Source organism: Anser anser (genome assembly GCF_964211835.1).
Source record: "Anser anser genome assembly, chromosome: 1".
Classification (NCBI taxonomy): domain Eukaryota; kingdom Metazoa; phylum Chordata; class Aves; order Anseriformes; family Anatidae; genus Anser; species Anser anser.
Window position 1 is genome coordinate 104,512,553 of NC_139720.1, and position 19,282 is coordinate 104,531,834.

Consider the following 19,282-nt stretch of genomic DNA (forward strand, 5'->3'; position numbering starts at 1 on the left):
TCAGTCTGACCTTGGTACTGGGAAATCTCATGGGGCAGATGATCTTGAGTGCCATCACACAGCAGTTATAGGACAACCAGGTGATCAGGCCCAGTCAGCATGGGTTTATAAAAGTCAGGTCCTGAGCAATGAACCTGGTCTACTTCTACAACAAAGTGATGCGCTCAGTGGATGACAGATAGGCTGTGGATGTGGTACCTAGATTTCAGTAAGGCTTTTGAAACCATTTCCAATGGCAGTCTCCTGAAAAAGCTGGCTGCTCAAGTCTTGGACGGGTGTACGCTTTGTTGGGTTAATAACTGGCTGGGTGACCTGACCTGAAGAGTCACGGTGAATAGAGCTAAATCCAGATGGAGACCAGTCACTAGTGGTGTCCCCCAGGGCTCAGTATTGGGGCCAGTTCTCTTCAATATCTTTGACAGTGATCTGAACGAGGGGATCAAGTGCACTGTCAGTAATTTTGCAGATGACACCACGTTAGGTGTAAGCGTTGATCTGCTCCAGGGTAGGAAGGCTCTGCACAGGGATCTGGATAGGCTGGAGTGATGGGCCAAGGCCAACTGTATGAAGTTCAACAAGGCCAAGTAATGAGTCCCGCACTTGGGGCACAACAATCCCAAGCAGCGTTACAGGCTGGGAGATGAGTGGCTGGAAAGCTGCCTGGCAGAAAAGGACCCAGTGTATTGGTCAATAGCTAGTTGAATGTGAGCCAGCAGTGTGCTCAGGTGACAAAGAAAGCCAACAGCACCTCTGTCTTGTCCCCCCAGATTCATACTTACTTTCTGCCAGTGCTGGTTAGAGCACTGGAGGCAACTAACAGAAACTGTAATAAGGGAAATCCTAATAAGACATAAGGAGAAAATTCTTCACAGTGTATGTGGCCAAACAGGAATGGGTATCCAGAAAGTCTTGGAGATCTCCATTCTTGAAGACTCTGTGAATTTGACTGGACAAATCCTTAGAATCATAGAAACACAAGGTGGGAAAGTACCTACAAGATCATCTAGTCCAGCTGTCCTCCTATCACTAATACTATCCACTAAGCTATTAAATCACATCTCGTAGCACCTCGTCCAGACGCTTGAACACCACGAGGGACGGTGACTCCACCACCTCCCTGGGCAGGCCGTTCCAGTTCCTGAACACTCTTTGAGAGAAAATGTTTTTCCTGCTATCTAATCTAAATCTCCCCAGGCACAACTTGTGGCCATTTCCTCAAGTCCTATCATTAGTTACCTGGGAGAAGAGGCCAACCCCCCCCTCATCACAACCTCCCTTCAGGAAGTTGTAGAGTGCAATGAGGTCTCCCCTGAGCCTCTTCCAGACTAAACAATCCCAGCTCCCTCAGCCACCCCTCATAAGACTTGTTCTCCTGACCCCTCACCAGCTTTGTTGCCCTTCTCTGGACACATTTCAGGTCCTTGATGTCTTTCTTGTAGTGAGGGGCCCAAAACTGAACACAGTACTCGAGGTGCGGCCTCACCAGAGCCGAGTACAGGGGGACAATCACTTCCCTAGACCTGCTGGCCACACTGTTTCTGATACAAGCCAGGATGCTGTTGGTCTTCTTGGCCACCTGAGCACACTGCTGGCTCATATTCAGCTGACTATCAACCAATACTCCCAGGTCCTTCTCTGCCTGGCAGCTTTCCAACCACTCATCTCCCAGCCTGTAGCACTGCTTGAGGTTGTTGTGCCCCAGGTGCAGAGCCTGGCACTTGGCCTTGTTGAACCTCATCCCATTCGCCTGAGCCCAGCAGTCCAGCCTATCCAAATCCCTGTGAAGGGGCACCCTACCCTCAGACAGATTGACACTACCTCCCAACTTTGTGTCATCTGCAAACTTACTGAGGGTACACTCAATTCCCTCATCTAGGTCATCAATAAAGATATTAAACAAGATAAGCCCTACTACCGACCCCTGGGGGACACCACTTGTAACGGGACGCCAACTGGACTTAACTCCATTAATCACTACCCGCTGGGCATGGCCTTCCAGCCAGTTCTTTACCCAGAGAAGAGTATACCTGTTCAGGCCACGGGCAGCCAGTTTCCCCAGGAGAATACTGTGGGAGATGGTGTCAAAGGCTTTGCTGAAGTCCAGGTAGACTGCATCAACAGCCTTTCCCTCATCTACCAGTCTGGTCACACGGTCATAGAAGGAGATGAGGTTGGACAAGCATGACTTGCCTTTCATGAACCCATGCTGGCTGAGCCTGATTCCCTGGATGCCATGCACGTGCCATGTGATCTCACCAAAGATGATTTGCTACGTAACTTTCCCTAGAACTGAGGTCAGGCTGACAGCCCTGTAGTTCCCTGGATCCTCCTTATGGCCCTTCTTGTAGATAGAGTCACATCGGCAAGGCTCCAGTCCTCTGGGACCTCTCCAGATAACCAGGAACGCTGATAGATGGTGGAAATCGACTTGGCAATCACCTCCACCAGCTCCCTCAGCACCCTAGGGTGGAGCACATCTGGTCCCATGTTCTGCTCCCATGGACTTGTGACATTCCAGATGGAGGAGCAGGTCTCTAACTGTCTCTTCCTGAATCACAGGGGGCGATTCTCTACCTGAATCTAAAGGGACTTCCAGGTCAAGACGTAAAGTACCCTGGGGATAACTGATCCGACTATTAAAGACAGATGTCAAGAAGGCATTGAGAACCTCAGCCTTTTCCTTATCCTTAGTGATCACATTCCCTGCTGCACCAAGGAAAGTATGGAAATTCCCCTTGGTTCTTCTCTTACTTTTAATATATTTGTTAAAGGATTTCTTGTTCTCTTTTAGTGCAGTGGCCACTCTGAGTTCAAGCTGGGCTTTTGCCTTTCTAACTTCCTCCCTGCATATCTTAGCAACTTCTTTGTAGTGTCCTCTAGTAGCCTGTCCCTTCTTCCAGAGGACGTAGATTCTCTTTTTCTCCCAGAGTCTCAACAAAAGTTCCTGGTTCATCCATGTCAGTCTTCTTCCCCTCTGGCTTACTGGACTCAGGAACAGCCTGCTCCTGGGCCTTTAAGATTTCTGTCTTGAGGAGCATCCAGGCTTCCTGGACTCCTTTGTCCTTAAGGAGTGAATCCCAAGGTACCCCTGCAACAACTGTCCAGAACAGGTCAAAGTCCACCCTCCGAAAGTTCAAGATAGCAGTTTTGCTAGTCACCCTTCTGACATCACCAGGAATAGAAAACTCTACAATTTCATGGTTGCTCTGACGAAGACAGTCCCCAACCTTCACATCTCCCACCAGTCCTTCTCTGCTAGTGAAGAGCAGGTCTTGTGGGGCAACTTCCATGGTAGGCTCTTGTGCCAGCTCTGTCAGGAAGCTATCTTCCACACACTCTAGAAACCTCCTGAACTGCTTCCTCTGTGCAGTATTATACTTCCAGCATATGTCAGAGAAGTTGAAGTCTCCCATGAGAACGAGTGCTGGTGATCATGCAACTTCTGTGAGCTGCTCGTAGAATGAGCAATGCATCTCTTCATCCTGATTAGGCGGTCTATAACAGACCCCCACCAAGATGTCACCCCTACAGGCCTTCCACCAATCCTTATCCATAGACACTCAACTTTATCACTCCCAACCCCAAGCTCTTCAACATCAAAACACTCTTTAATATAAAGAGCCACACCACCACCCTTCCTTCCTTTTCTATCCCTTCTGAAGAGCTTGTAGCTGTCCATCACAGTACTCCAATCGTGGTAGTCATGCCACCATGTTTCAGTTATAGCAACTAGGATAGTTAGTCTTCCACACAATCGCTTCCAGCTCCTCCTGTTTGTTGCCCATGCTGCGTGCATTGGTGTAGATGCACTTCAGATGAGACATCTGCCTCACCCCCAGCTTCAGTATTGTTCCCCTAGGCTCTTCTCTGGTGAGCCCTGTTTTATCCCTTTCCCCCCATCATAGATAACAAAGCTCTCTCGACATGTCCTGCTAGCTTCTGTGCTAGGATTCATTTCCCGCTTTGAGACAGGTGAGTTCCATCCATCTACAACAGGCCAGGGGTTGAGTAAACTGCCCCATGGTCAAAGAACCCAAAGTTCCTGTCCTGACACCAGCCTTTCAGCCAATTACTCATTACCTGTGTTTTCCTAGTCTGCCCCATGTCCTTTCTTGAGCAACTTTACCATTGCTTGATGCTGGCAAAGCTTTGAATAAGAAGCTGAACCAGTTGACTTCCAGAGGCTCCTCCCAAAGGTACTTAAGACAAAAGTCTTAAGACTTAAGACGCCAGAGTTTTGCCATGCATCTTTTATTGGGGGGTACCCAGACTCCTTGACACAGATTTCAGTCCTGGTTCATGCATCTGTAGTGACAGGTTTAAAATTACAACATCTCACTGTCACCCTACAGATTCCTGTCACTTGAACTGGTCTTTCCCACAGTATCTTCTTTCCTTAAAAGTCCTTCACTCTGTTCCTGCCTTCACTCGGTCAGGATTTGCAATTGCTTTGTGTTAAATTAAATAAACATGCACTCATTTGAGATACCTGAGGCAGCAGGTAAGGTGCAATTTCACCAACCGTTCAGAACTTTCTTACTTGGCTTTCATGGCCTTAATACATCCTATGTTCTCCTGGCAGGGGAACTTCCAGAGAATAAAGGAGGGAGTGCGCAGCACTGTGCAGTACGCCAGCAAACAGTAAGCTACAGCTTTGCAAAAAGAAGAATGGGCTCCTACTGTAGTTGGATGATGTAGAGAAGTTGAAATATAAAGTAGTATCCAGACTGTTTTGTTTCTCACTTGCTAAATTTTTCTAATTTATAAGAAAGAGGGACAGATGATGCTATTTCAAGTGATCTACTGTTGTTTCCTTGGTCATTATACCTTAAAAATTGTAGTGAGTCTTCCCTTCATACTTATAGATCAGGGAGTCATGGAAAGATTTAGCTTGGAAGGGAGTTCTGAAGTGAATCTGTTCTAAACTCTTGCTCAGCAGAGCTAATTTCAAAACTAGATCGGATTGCTCCAGCCTCTGTCCAATCAAGCTCAGAAAATCTCCAAGGACAAAGCTGCCACACCCTTTCCAAGCACCAGTTCCAATATTTGACCACCTCAATGTGATTTTTTTTTTCCCCATGTCAGATCAGAATTCCTCTTCATATAATATACTCCCATTGCTTCTTGTCTTCCATTGTATATTTCTGAGTCTGGCTTCATCTCCTTTATACCCCACTTTATGCAGTGACTCCAATTAGTTTGTCAGTAGCTTTCTTTTTTCTGGGCTGAACAAATCCCTGTAAATTGTGTGCTGCAATTCCTAATTATCTTTGTGGCTACCTCCTTGACCAGTTTTAGTATTTTTGAGGTTTAGAGGGGTTTTTTTCTTTGTTTGTTTGTTTTTGTAATTTTTTCTTCCTGGGGTGCCTGAAGCTGGACATAGTACTCCAGCTGTATAGGCACAACTGTTGAAGAGAAGAGAATCATCACCTCCTTTGCTCTGCTAGCTATGCTCTTGCTAATTTTGTCTGATTTGTGGTTAGCCTTTGCCACAAAGGCTTATTTGTTAAGTGCTCTCTGTGTCTTCTTTTTCCACATTGTGATTTCCCAATTCTCCCTCTGAGAAGATGACATTAGATTCTGGACAGTGTTTCCTGTGTGATTACACAGTTTCAGCTACTATTTACAGCTGTGAATTTTGGTCTGAATTGAATACAAACACCTGGATTTGTAGCCCTTAACAATGAATAATGAAAAAGGCACAGAACTGAAATCAGCCTGTTGATTGTTCTGTTTCAAAATGTGAAAAGTTCAAAGGAGATGAAGGCTCACTGGAAAAGAGTGATACTATGAAGCCATAAAATGACTGGGATCATGTCATTTCTATATGTCTCTAGACCTGCGGAGGCAGAATCTAGCTGAGATGTGTTGAGCAGAAAGAGAGGATTCCTTCCCCTGAGGGAGGAAAAGGAGGAGTCACACATAGTACTTGAATATGAATAACTTGACTCAGGAAACCTGAAGTGTGACTCATTCTCCTCTCTCTTCCTTCTTTCTGCTTTTCTCTTTGCTTCTCCTTCACAAAACATTTGGTCTGTCTTTTAAGAGGATCATTACTGAACCACGAATGAGTTCTCAGATACTGAACATGAACACAGAAGAGGACGGATACTCGCATTTAAATCATCTGCCACAGCATCCATCCAGACACTATATGTCTGTGAACATCAACCAAGGTATGACTGACATCTGTTCTTGAGCTTTCTGTGCTATAGTAGACAACAGGAATGATCTCTCTTGTCCAGATAAGTAAATGAGAAAAATATGTATTTATAGGCTTAATGTTTATTTCTGTGCACTATTTATATGGTTTTGTCCGATAAAAATAAGCGTGCATGGATGTGAAAATACATAGAATGAAACTACTGCTGTTACTTGCCCTAAATTTCTGTAGAAAAAGACAGATGGCTTTGGGTTCAAACTCTGGAATATAGGAATCAGTGCTAATGTGATTAGTTTTATTTATTGTTTTATATTATTTCAGGAAATTGCTACAGAGATAAGATAATCTGACTAAAAAAAAAAAAAGAACAAAACAAAAAACGCTTCCATGTTTTGTCATCTGAACCTTAAATTTTTAGGAAGCTTTTATGATTAATAGCTTTTGAGGCCAGAAGGGGTAAGGTAACAATGGGCCTGAATGCACGTCATATTATTTCTCTTCTTCAATTCCCATATCTCCATATGGGCTAAACTAGGTATTTCAGTCCTGAGTTAAATATTTCATGTGCTGAAAGGTCTGTCATATTGCATTCCCATGTCTATTTGTTGATGGAAACATTCAGGAACTTTTGCATACAGCATAACTTCAGTAGATGTTTTCAACTCTAGGATTTTCTTTAACCAGACTTCAACCCAGAGCTAGCATGCAGTCTGAGAACTGTGTACACTGAGAGTAGAAAGGATTTGTGCAAAGTGAAAGATGATATGGATATACTTCCTTACTCTATTCTGGCACAGAAGAATAATAAATTATTGCCAGGGAGAGCGGGAACATCACCTAATTCTAAGCCATAGGATCACTACAAGTTTTCATAGTCTCATCATTTTCTAAAGGCAAGGAATCCCCTACCTGTTCTGTTTAAACTATATACTTCCAGTGACTCATTTCAAACAGAACGCTTTAACAGATGCACTGCAGAGGGCTTCATGTTCTTCACAACTTTTATTTGAGCTGATCCTTAAAATATAATATATTCAAGAAGGGTCAATACTTTGAAAGCCAACAAATGGCTTTTCCTGGAAATGGGGAGGGTTGTGAGGGTTACTGAACAGAGTGCCTGCTATCACGTAAATTTTTGGTTTCTCCCAGGGCGATCTCTTCCCTTTGCTGTATGGTTGCCAGCTATCTTCACTTTGTTTGTACTGTGCCTGGCCCTCATCACAGGAATGATAGTCCTAGGTAAGTGCTGAAACCTACTGTATTCCTTTATTCATATTAACACCTTAGGAATAACTGCACTGAAGAAAAGTGGCAGACAGACTGCAACAAAGGACAGTCATAATTCAACCTCCTCACATACACTGTTCTTCCCCATCATCCTATTTGCCTGCAATAAACACTGCAGCTTGGTGCATAGGTCTTTGAGGAAGTATTTTTAAAGGCAGTTCTGGACCTGTGCCCAGAGCAAGGATATAGAAATCAAGGTTGTGTATTTTTGAAAGAGTGGGAGAAATGGATTCTACCCTCATCCATCTATCACTCATTTATTTACTAATTAGAATTCAATTATGAAATTCTAATGTTGACTTTTATAAATCAGTTTGATGTTTCTCTTTTCCTCTTCTCTTGTTGTTCAAGCCACTTTACTGGAACAGCAGTTCTTTTCTCCTTACTTGGAGATCTTTTGTGTTGGAAGACTACTATCTTAAATTAGTTCACATAAGTATGTTAAAAAAGGGACATATTTCTAGCACTCAGATTCATGAGGAAATCTCACTGTCTGTCTGTTTCACTCTGTCATTCCAGCTTACCTGAGATGTGCAAAAGAATTGAAGACCTTCATATTTTATATTAGCTTTTATCATGTGACATGACTGTACGTAACTTCTTGTTGCAGAACCTGGACATTGTCATTCTGACCCTTTACTGCCAAAAGCTAATATCTAAGTACTCCTGATATACATATATATATATATATATATATATAAAGCTCCTGCCTTCCTCAGAAAAGTTTAACCAAGAGTTAAAGGTTTTTTCAACATGAATTATATTTAGAACTTTAGGAGTTTTAGGGTGTTTTTTTAAAGTATCAAAAGTCTTCCTTTAAGAACAACATGATTAGTTCAAGATGCTCCTTGCTAAGCATATTCTTTTGCATTGTTATAGTTTTTTATTAGGTTGTCAAGTGACCTGTAATGGAACTGTGATTAAAATACATTTAAAACTTGGGAATCTTTTTATCCATTGTTTTCACATCTGTTAGTTTCCTCACCATATGTGACACTGTAGCATCAGATTTGTATGTAAACACATAGCTGCAAAAAGTAAATTTGCAAAATATGATGATGCATATATCATGCAGCATCATCACAACTTTTTTTTGTCTGACTGGAGAATATCTTTATAAACTTCAGGTCTCAGAGGTTCTCAGGCACCTGTGGAACATAATGAAAACTTGCGAGGACTAAAAGAGAGATTATGCTCGGTGGGTGACATGAACATTAAGAACAACGGTAAGTAGAACTATCGTTCACACAGCCTAAAGTGCATGTTAAGTCTTATATAGTTAAATAAGGGTGTTATATATTATATGAAATTAAATAATGAACTAAAAAAAAAAAAATTAAAAAATAAAAAATAAATAAAAAAATAAAAAAATGAGTGTAGATATGACCCATAAAGTGCCATATACATTTCAGCTCTACGTATCTTTGACTTTCCAGGCCTATGAGTGTACATTTCTCTACTCTTCCTTTGGTTATTTATAAGGGACTGATGGTTTCTTACTATTCTAGGACCAGCATGTTCACTGTGCCCTGTAAACTGGAAATGGATTGGAGGTGACACCTGTTTCTACATTTCAGAAAAGAAGGCAACATGGCAAGAAAGTAAAGACTTTTGCTTTTCTCAGAATTCCACCCTTCTTACACTGAAAAGGAAAAGCAAGTTGGTACGGTTCCTATCATACAGTTATTTCTTTGCAATGGTATCAACTATTCAAAACTCTTCACCAGTCAGCAAATACCTCTTTAAAATATACATTAATAGACATACTGTCCCCAGGGTCTGAGGCAATGTGGACTGAAGAGCATTTAATCGTAAAAGTATAATGATGAGGAAGCTAATAACATGGGATGTTATTCAGACAGTCATTGGATGTGAGCGTCTTGAATCCTGAGAAAGTTAGAAGTGATGATTTTCAATTCAGAAAATCTCTTTGAATACTCTAAGTAATAGAGTTCTAGAGAGAATTGTTGCCCTGGTCTTATATTTTGTACAGATGCCAGACACAAAATATTCCTGTTTGCACGTCAAATAAAGACGCTGTCTCCTGAAAAGTATCTGACGAAGTTCAGAATGTTCAGATGACGAGTTCAGAATATCATTGTCAAATTACCTACCTCTTTTGGTTCTTTCTTTGATTACCTCTTCTCAGGAGAAGCTATTTAGATTTAAGCAAAACCACACCTACAAACTCCTTGGTGCTAAAGGTTTTGCATTTTTCATAGATCAGAATGTCTCATATATTACAAAAACAATCGTATTGGATTGGATTATCCTATGGAGTTGATGGCTGGTCTTGGATGGATGATACAAAACTTTCTACACAGAGGATGGACTGGTAGGTTTTCTGAACTTATATGGTTGGTAGTTTTTAATCTCTTCTTGCACAATATTATCCCTGTGCATTTAGGGAGGAGGGAAAAATAAATAAATCCTATTAATGGCAAAGTTTTAATGCAGAATACAGCCACAGACACTTTCAGAATTAAAATACTATTATAGATTCGGAATCCCTGAAAAAGATAGAGTTTTAGAAAACTAGAAGTGAAAGCAAGAGAAAGAAAAAACGAACCAGTGCAATCAGTGACTGCTCTCACTGTTTAAACCCATTCTCTTTATGAAACATCCCATGAGCTCTAAAGCAAGTAACCCACACTTCTTTCAAGACAGACTGCCTCATGCACAACCTTCCTGCACATGCCTTTTCTACTCAGCCACAGTTATCCCAAATTCACTTATCTCTTTCATCAACTTTTCAAACCCTTATTACATAACAATAGTCAATGTGAAAAGAACCCATTTACTTTTTCTGTAAATTATCATCAGCTTATTCAACCTTTTTCTCCTTTATTTAAACTGTGGGGAAAAATGGATTCCTATTCTGTTCTACATGAAGTGACCACTGTATGCAGTAATATGAGAGTCCTCATCAAACTGGAGAGCTGTCACAGGCAGGATCAACATTTTCTGACTGAAAATTCTACAGTGCCTCCTGAGGAGTATATGCTCATTTTGTCTTGCAAACTCTTGCAATTCCTGTGGCTAGTAGATATCAGGCTGAATGATCTGGCTTCTGTTTGGGCAGACCACTGTCATTCAGTTTTCAGACTCAAATTACCACTGTATAAATCAACTGTTGGAGGGTCAATAATGACTGGTGAGGAATTAGTGCTATTTTCTGTTTTGAGTATGCTCTTTTTTTTTTCTTTTTTTTTTTTTTTTTACATCTTTGCACTGAAGGAAGGTGGGAGACTGCCTTGACTTGAGTTTTATGTCATGTTCTTCAACATTTTGTAGAAGAACTTGCATGACTGTGCAAATTTTGCAATAATGTATGATCATCCAAAAGGGCTTTATGCTTTGTACAAAACACATATGTGTGTTTTTAACAATATGGTGTTTTTTTTCCTTTTCCTAGGATTGATTTGTCCTCTAAGAAAAACTGTGCGTACCTATACTATCGTAAGTTAAAAGTTTACAGTGAGGATTGTTATGAGAAATATCCTTGGATCTGTGAAAAGGCAGCAGTCCAGTTGATCTAAAAATATTCTTCTGATCAGCAGAAGGAGAACTGGAAGCATATGAAGAAGATTGTCATTTTCAGATTTTTAAAAAAGATGATGTAAAATAATGTTTAATAGAAATTCAAAGCAGAGTCTATCCTTCACATACACTAAAATATAACAGAGAAAGGAAGCCTTTCCAGATAAATAGAATCAGCAATAACAAATATTTATGAATCAGAGACAAGATATTAGCCTCATCTGTCTAGCTCAGAAACCTGAACTTTAGCAAAGCTGTTAATCTCAAGCATGTCAACATAGCCAAATAACTCAGAAGCATAAAGGCTTGTGGGGCTACTTCTTGTCACTGGTTAGAATTTCTTATATATCCATTTCTACCAGGGCTCTCCTTTTAGCCCATTTGACTTTACTCAGATGATGTCTTCTCTCACTTCTATTTACAAAGATACATTCACCTCCAAAAACTCTTAACTATTTACAGTTTTCTCTTCAATGCACCAACTTTCAGTTATTCTAAATTACTCTAAAACTCCAAAGCAAACACTCCGCTCCTTTACTACTCAAATATGTGTGGCTTCTTTGTTTGCTGCTTAGCAGCAAAACATCAGTTAGCACCCTCATCCTCCTCTTGGCTGGGGAATATGAATTTTAAGTATGTTCAAATTTTAGATCCATGTAATGACACTTTTCCTCTACATGCAATAATGTGATCTTCCAAGAAGGCCCAGAAGTCATTGTTAAATAAGTGTTAATAAACAGTACGCTGTTACCATAATTGCCATAGCCATTATGCAGGGAGAATGGAAATACTGATTGGATATTTCCAAGATTGCCATCCTAAGATCATTGGTCTTCAACTAAGAGGGAATATCTCCATCTCTTTACCTAACACATAGGGCCCTAGAGGGAAGAGGGATCCAAAATACCTAGTTGATATTCAGCTGTCACCTCCTCCAAACTCAAGAGAGGTCTGTCCCAATGAGCAGAAATTCAGGCAAAAATGCCAGGAGGCATTTGATGAACTACAGGTTCCTGGCCAAATTCAAACACAAAAAGAAAGCATAGAGAGGACAGATACATGGATGTGTAACCTGGGAGTAATACAGAAACAGGGATGAGGTTAGGAAATCCAGAGCCCATTTGGAACTCACTCTGGCCAGTGATGTCAAAGACAACAGGAAGGGCTTCTGGGTGACAAAATGTAGATGGAAAAATATGGACCCACTGCTGAAGGAGACGGTGGACTCGATTATATAAGAGGTGTAAACAGCTGAGGTACTGGATGCCTTCTTTGCTTCAGTCTTTACGAGCAAGATTGGCCTTGATGCATACCAGGCCCCAGAATGTAGAGGGAAAGTCTGGAGCAAGGAAGAAGTTCTGGTCTGGGAACACAAGCACACTGTACATACGTAAATCCATTGGCTCTGATGGGATGCACCCATGAGTGCTGTGGGAGCTGGAAGATGTCACTGTTGCAAGATCACCTTCAAAAACTCTTTAATGATCATGGTTACTGAGAGAGTGCCTGAGGACTGGAGGAAAGCAAATATCACTCCTATCTTCAAGAAAGTCAGGAAGGAAGACGCAGGGCCAGTCGGACTCACCTCAGTCCCTGGGAAAGTGATGGAGCACATAATCCTGGAAACAATTTCCAAGCACATGAAGGGCAAGAATGTGATCAGGAATACTCAGCATGCATTCACCAAGGGGAAGTCATGCTTGAACAACCTCATAAGCTTCTACAATGGAATCACTGGCTGGTAGATGAGGAGAGAACAGAGGACATTGTCTACCTGGACTTCGGTAAGGCTTTCAACACTGTCTCCCACAAGATCCTCATAAAGAAGCTATGTATGGGCTGGATGAGCAGACAGGGGGGTGGATTTAAAACTGGCTAAACAGCCAGCCCAAGAAGAAAGTGATCAGTGTTGTAAAGTCTAGTCAGAGACCACTAACTAGCAGTGTATGTCAGTGGTAAATATTGAATCCAGTCCTGTTTAACCTCTTTATTAATGATCTGGATGATGGAGCAGAGAGTACCCTCTGCGTATCTGAAGATAATACAAAACTGGAAGGAGAGGTGATCATATGGTTGTGCTGACAGTCAGAGGGACCTCAATAAGCTGGAGAGAGGGGCTGACCTCATGAAGCTCAAAAGAGAGATGCAAAGTCCTGCACCTGGGGAGAAACAACCAACCCCATGCACCAATATATGCTGGGGGCAAAACAGCTGGAAAGAAGCTGGGCAGAAAACGTCCTGGGGTCCTGATGGACACCAAGTTGAACATGAGCTGGAAATGTGCCCCTGCCACAGAGAAGGCTGTTAGTATCATGGGCTACATTAGACAAAGTATTGTCAGCAATTTGAGGAAGGTATTCCTTCCCCTCTCCTCAGCATTGATGAGGCCACACCTGGAGTACTGTACGCATTTCTGGGCTCCTCAGTACAAGAGACACATGGACATATTGGAGAGGGCCGCAGAGATAATGAAGGGACTGGAGCAACTCTCCTATGAGGAAAGGCTGAGAGAGCTGCGACTCTTCAGCCTGGAGAATATAAGGCCTATGAGAATCTTATCAATGTATATAAATACCTGGAAAGATACTGAAAAGAAGACATAGCTACACTCTCTTCAGTTGTACCTAGTGCCAGGACAAGAGGCAACAGGCACAAACTGAAACACAGGATGTTCCCTCTCAACATCAGGAAGCCCTTCTTTACTATGCAGGTGACTAAGCACTGGTGCTGTTTGCACATAGAGGTTGCAGAGTCTGGCCCTTTGAAGATACTCAAAAGCCATCTGGACATGATCCTGGGCAATTGTCTCTAGGTATCTCAGCTTGAGCAGATGGGATGGACCAGATGGCTTCCAGAGGTTCCTTCCAACATAAACCATCCATTGATTCTGTAGCTCTATGGTTGATTCAAGAGCTTAAATTTTATATACATTAGTCTCAGAAAACCTCAGTATGATACTCATGTGGCTGTGTTCAAAAGAGGTTGATCAGTTTAATAGAGCTTGCTACTTTTGAGTAGGAACGTTGATTAGGGAACTTCCTTTGGTTTTGTTCTAAGTTTGAAAGTGACTGAGGTTTTTTCTTCATGCTGGAAAACAGATTTGAGCAGACAAAATTGAAAATATATTTTGATGTATTTCTATGACACTTACAGTCTACTAGAAATTTGATTTGTCTCCAGTGTGCATAGGGATGCAGCTTGAACCACCACATTCAGCAATGACACTTCTTGGTCTACGAATGTGTGATGACGTTGGTGGTAGGGGAGATGGTTGGACCAGATGATCTTGGAGGTCTTTTCCAACCTTAATGATTCTATGATTCTATGATACTCATGACACAATCATACAGCAGAAGAAACTGCTCTCTTTCCTTGGGTTGCAACATTGTACTTCAAAATACAGATTTTTGAAATGCATAAGATTTTTGCCTTCATAGCATAGGCAAGTTGATGTTAATTATCTACTTACTTTCTGCTACGAAATACTGGTTTTCATGTATACTGTTCCCATTAAATATTTGCACCATAATTTGTGCTGTGTCCAGAATTCAACTTTATTTGACATTACAAACAGCAGTAAATATGATTGCAGCATGGTCATTTCAGCATCCATCTCCAAGAAAGGTCCTACCCACAAAGGTCACCTATGCACCTTGCACATTTCAGTGTGGTCTAATTGTGTGTTCCAATTCCACATTTCGGTTGAGTCTGTTTGTTTGGTGTTTATGCAGGAAAAAGTTCAATAAATCTAGAAAATGAGAGAAATAAAACACAGGAAATACTGAATAGGGAGGAAATATTGACTCTTTTGTTGATAGCTTAATCAGACTCAGGAGGTCTTTCTCTGTGAAAGAATATTTTGCAACTCTTTGTTTGAAATCAGAACAAAAGGGTGGCCTTTCTACAGATAGAGTAAACATTTCTTTCTTCTCAATTTTCTGATGGGTTTTCAGAGTGGTGAGGAGTAGAGTGGGTACGTAAGTTTTCAGGATAGCAGGCAGATGTGTGATTGCAATCCAGTGACTCCACATTTCCCCCAAAGAAATATGCATCTGTATTTACTCATTCTTCTCTTGTTCTTCTGCAATTCAGCAGTTCATGAAGGGAAGTTACCTAGGAGGAATCAGTACAAGTGAGAACAATACAAAGATCAAATATTAGGGATTTTGTATTCTCTTCTTGTGGCCAGATAAAACTCTTATATTGACTTTTTATCATTGTAAGCCAGTGACTTAAACAGTGACATCTGGTTTATGCTGAGTGACGGCAAATCAAAACCACATTTACTAAGATATGGTTGAAAAGTGTTAGGCTAGAACTGTTGCTTCTTTGACTGCAAGAAAGGTTGAGTGAATCACAGCAGCCAACTTTTAGCACAACACAACTGAGTGTACTGCTTCTCTTGTAGCACTATTTCTGCAGCTTAAAATTAAATCCCAGTTTCACCCAATCCTATCAAAAGAAGTTTGTGCAGTTAAGCTGATTTGCACTCACTGACTAATGGACAATGAACTGCGGAACAGGATATGACCGTCTATGTTAGTTTGCACAACAGCTTATGACCAACAGTCAGTGTAGTCAAAGATGCTGATCACGTTTGTCCTTCTACTCAATAAAATGCTTGTTAAATGTGAATATTTTAAAAGACATCTGTTTTGTTTATTTGTTTGTTTGTTTTGTTACTTGATGAACCACTGAAGCCAAAAGTCTCTATCACATTCTCTTCTGTCTAGACACTAATTCTGAACTGGCTATAGTACTCATTTCAGTGATTTCAAGGATAATCTGTTCTTTATCTGGTGATTAATACTAACAGTGGTAGACTCTTTCTGCTTCTTAAACAAGACTGCAAACAAGTATGGTGAAGATATGTTATTCTTTCAAATCCATGACAAAGCTTTGCTCACCACTGCACAGTCAGGGGCTGGTTACAGAGCATATTAGCTGTAATATGCCACATTACCCATCTACTTTTTGAAAAAATTGCTTAGTGATGGCTAACTTTGTGCGGACTGGGAAGCAGAAAATAATTAATTTTGCTCTTGCATTTTTTAGTGTTAAAAAGATAAATTAAACAAATGAAATACAAAGACCTCTATATATTTCTCAGAAATACTTTTTGGGATGCATTAATAACCTCTATAAAAATCTCTGCTTTGACACAAGACTTTGTTAACCTTTATAGATAAAGCAAGTGGGTAATTTGTGGGTTAACCTTATATTTACAAATCGTTATATATTTAGTGGTTTGGCTATGACTGCAGAGAATTTGGATTGTCTTTGTGTTTACTTCACAATGACTAGACACAAACCCAATTCTTTTGCCATGTAAATGAAAATGCCAATATCTGTAGGGTAATTGGTTGAATAATTATATTGAGTATGGAGTGACTAACAATTAATTGGAGATGTTCAGATACAGTTCTGCAAGAAATTAACTATATAACAAAAAATAAATTATCATCAGAAAAAAAAATATATATATATATATTACTCAGGAAATTCCAGAGAATTATAAGTTCTGAGGTTGCAATTGCAAGATGCTTAAGATAATTTTCCTCTGAATAAAAATTTATTTGCAGCAGCAAATTCAGAACATTTATGGGAATCATGATGTCTAAAAATTAGCACACTTGTAAAGCTACTTTAAAAACCCAAATTTTATAAGCATGCAATACTTGCAAGTTCCCTATAATGAATATGTAGGGGAAATAAGGTGTGATATATTCAGTAATTCATTTTTAACAAACTAATTGCAGCATGGAAAATAGATCTAAAATACTCGTCCTCAAAGTCATGAAAAGCAGTTCTGTTTCTCTCAGTAAGACATGAAAAAAACAGGTCAGTTACAAGTTTGTGGGTTTCAGGCCTGGATAGATGATTAAGTCAGCACTTAATTGTGTACTTCTACCCTTGTTTCCTTGTTCTTGCAGCAGTCCTTAGAAGAGTTGACTGAGAATCATTTTCCATGTACCATGTGGCTGTGCAACTTGAAAAATGGCAGTGTATTTTGCAAGTCCTGATGTCTGAAGGCAACAGCTTCTGTTTATAAACATGAATTCAGAGACATATTATCTCTGATAATGTGAGAACTGGAATCTTGCTGCAAGAATATATTTCCCCACTTGGATTTCTTTATGTTTTTATGATCCAAATGGTTTACTGTTTGTCTGTCAGCAAGGGTAAAGAGGAGGACAACGGAGAGAAGAAAATTCATTAATAAGTAAAACTGTGACACCTTATTCTAGGTTGCATCTCTGAGGTTTGCCAAGAAATAAGACACTTGTGCAGCTACATGTCAATACAATGCAACCAAAATAAAAATAAGAAAACAAAGTCAGCAGAATAATTTGTCTTTAAAACAAATAAGCACTATGAAGAAAAACACCTATGAGCAACTGAAAGCAATATGACACCAAGCTATGTGGTGCGGTTGACATGCTGGAGGGAAGGGATGCCATCCAGAGGGACCTTGACAGGCTTGAGATGTGGGCCTGTATGAACATTATGAGGTTTGGCAAGTGCAAAGTCCTGCATCCTGGGGCAATCCCAAGCACAAATGCAGGCTGGGCAGAGAATGGATCAAGAGCAGCTCTGAGGAGGACTTATGTGCTGGTTGATGAGAAGCTCAATCTGAGCCAGCAATTTGTGCTTGCAATCTAGAAAGCCAAACATATCCTGGGATGCATCAAAAGAAGCATGGCCAGAAGGTCGAGGGAGGTGATTGTCAGACCCCTCTACTCTGCTCTTATGAGACCTCACCTAGAGAACTGCGTTCAGCTCTGGGGCCATGAGGAGGGACACGAAGATGATCAGAGGGCTGGAGCACTGCTCCTATGAAGACAGGATGAGGAAGTTGGGGTTGTCCAGCCTGGAGAAGAGAAGGCTCCAAGGGAGACCTTATAGCAGCCTAATACCTAAAGTGGGCTACAGGAAAGCTGGGGAGGGACTCTTTGTCAGGGAGTGTAGTAATACGACAGGGAGTAATGGCTTTAAACCATAAGACGGTAGATATAGACCAGATATAAGGAAGAAATTCATTGCTATGATGGTCGTGAGGCACTAGAACAGGTTGCCCAGAGAACTTGTGAATGCCCCATCCCTGGAAGTGTTCAAGGCCACGTTGGATGGGATTTTGAGCAACTTGGTCTAGTGGGTGGCATCCTTGTCCATGTCAGGAGCGTTGGAACTAGATGACCTTTAAGATCCGTTCCAACCCAAATTGTTCTATGATTCTATTATCATAAGAAAACAAAGTGAGAAGAAAAATTTGTCTTTAAAACACATAAGTACTATGAAGTTGATTAATTTGGTAGCTCTACTGAGATGAGTATTCAGGCTGGGTACAGTAAGGAAATAATTTACCAAGAAGCAGTGAGAGTGGCTTATGAGCTGAAGGTATACTTTGTGACAAGGTGGCATGCATACAGTGTTTATAGTCCTATTTTAATGGACATCATATCAAGCTGAAAAGGCTAGTCATAGACTCAAGATTTTGTTTATCAAAAATTAACATCGAGGATACAAAAAATTTAAAGGCTCTAGCTGTGCTAATACCATATGGCTACAACAAACAGCAATTACTATTCTAGTGGTGGCTATAAAAAATCTTTCTCCTTCTGTCTTTTTCAGTGTGTAAAAAAAAAATTTGTCTAAGAGCATTGTATTACACTTGAAATGACTCAGTCCACTTGAAGATATGATTGGATTCTGCCTTCTGATCTTTGCCAGTTTTAAATGCTTTCTGCACTCACGTGACTCCATCTTACATATAAGAGCATTTTTTTTCTCTCCTGGATTAAGCCAAAATTCAAGAACTTGTTTATACTACATATAAAGGAAATTCAAGGTTAAGTGTTACTCAAACATAGTAAGAAGTTGTACACTACACACCTTAGGGCAGACAGCATTGTGTTACCGGATGCCACAAGCTCTTCTATTCTGTGTAGCTTGACTCATCATGTAGCTGTTATCCTCAAATGGACCTGGGAGGTCTTCATGTATGGCAGAAAACCTGGAGGCAGACCTCTGCACAAGGACAGAAATCTGCTACTTGGAAGTCTGGGAACAGCGTTTATGTCCTGTACAGGGAAACCCAAAGGACATCTCCTCCTGAGCACTGTACAGAACAACAACTTTTCTTTGAGCATCACCCTTTATTTCCTTTAGAATTTAACTGCCAGCAGTAGCCCATAGTACCAGTGCTTTTCACTTCTCCCTCAGCCAGAGCCCAACAATCAACCACTACTCTGACAGGAAGTCTTTGCATGAGTTCCCCTCCCTGGTTTTTGA

The 19,282-nt window shown here is 40.8% G+C and overlaps 1 protein-coding gene across 3 annotated transcripts; it reads left to right on the forward strand.

Annotated features, from left to right (window-relative positions):
- The first annotated feature begins 6,063 nt into the window (after positions 1–6,063).
- On the forward strand, positions 6,064–16,183 carry LOC310893075 (C-type lectin domain family 1 member A-like). 3 transcript variants are annotated; one of them, XM_083821599.1, is made up of 6 exons: positions 6,064–6,176; positions 7,313–7,402; positions 8,578–8,676; positions 8,959–9,113; positions 9,673–9,785; positions 10,866–16,183. In XM_083821599.1, the coding sequence occupies exons 1-6, from the start codon at positions 6,068–6,070 to the stop codon at positions 10,987–10,989; spliced, it is 690 nt and encodes a 229-aa protein (XP_083677725.1). In that variant the 5' UTR covers positions 6,064–6,067; the 3' UTR covers positions 10,990–16,183. The 3 variants fall into 3 exon arrangements, with proteins under 3 accessions (XP_083677725.1, XP_083677726.1, XP_083677727.1); XM_083821600.1 differs by having other exon boundaries at positions 8,965–9,113; XM_083821601.1 differs by lacking the exon at positions 9,673–9,785 and having other exon boundaries at positions 10,866–10,989.
- Positions 16,184–19,282: the final 3,099 nt, after the last annotated feature.

What these genes read in the sequence shown, in the direction of transcription:
- LOC310893075 (XM_083821599.1), top strand. Translation starts at nt 6,068, where the DNA reads ATGAGTTCTCAGATACTGAACATGAACACAGAAGAGGACGGATACTCG. An exon ending in GTCTGTGAACATCAACCAAG is followed by an intron (nt 6,177 to 7,312) that starts GTATGACTGACA and finishes GGTTTCTCCCAG; the next exon opens with GGCGATCTCTTCCCTTTGCT. An exon ending in CATGAACATTAAGAACAACG is followed by an intron (nt 8,677 to 8,958) that starts GTAAGTAGAACT and finishes TTACTATTCTAG; the next exon opens with GACCAGCATGTTCACTGTGC.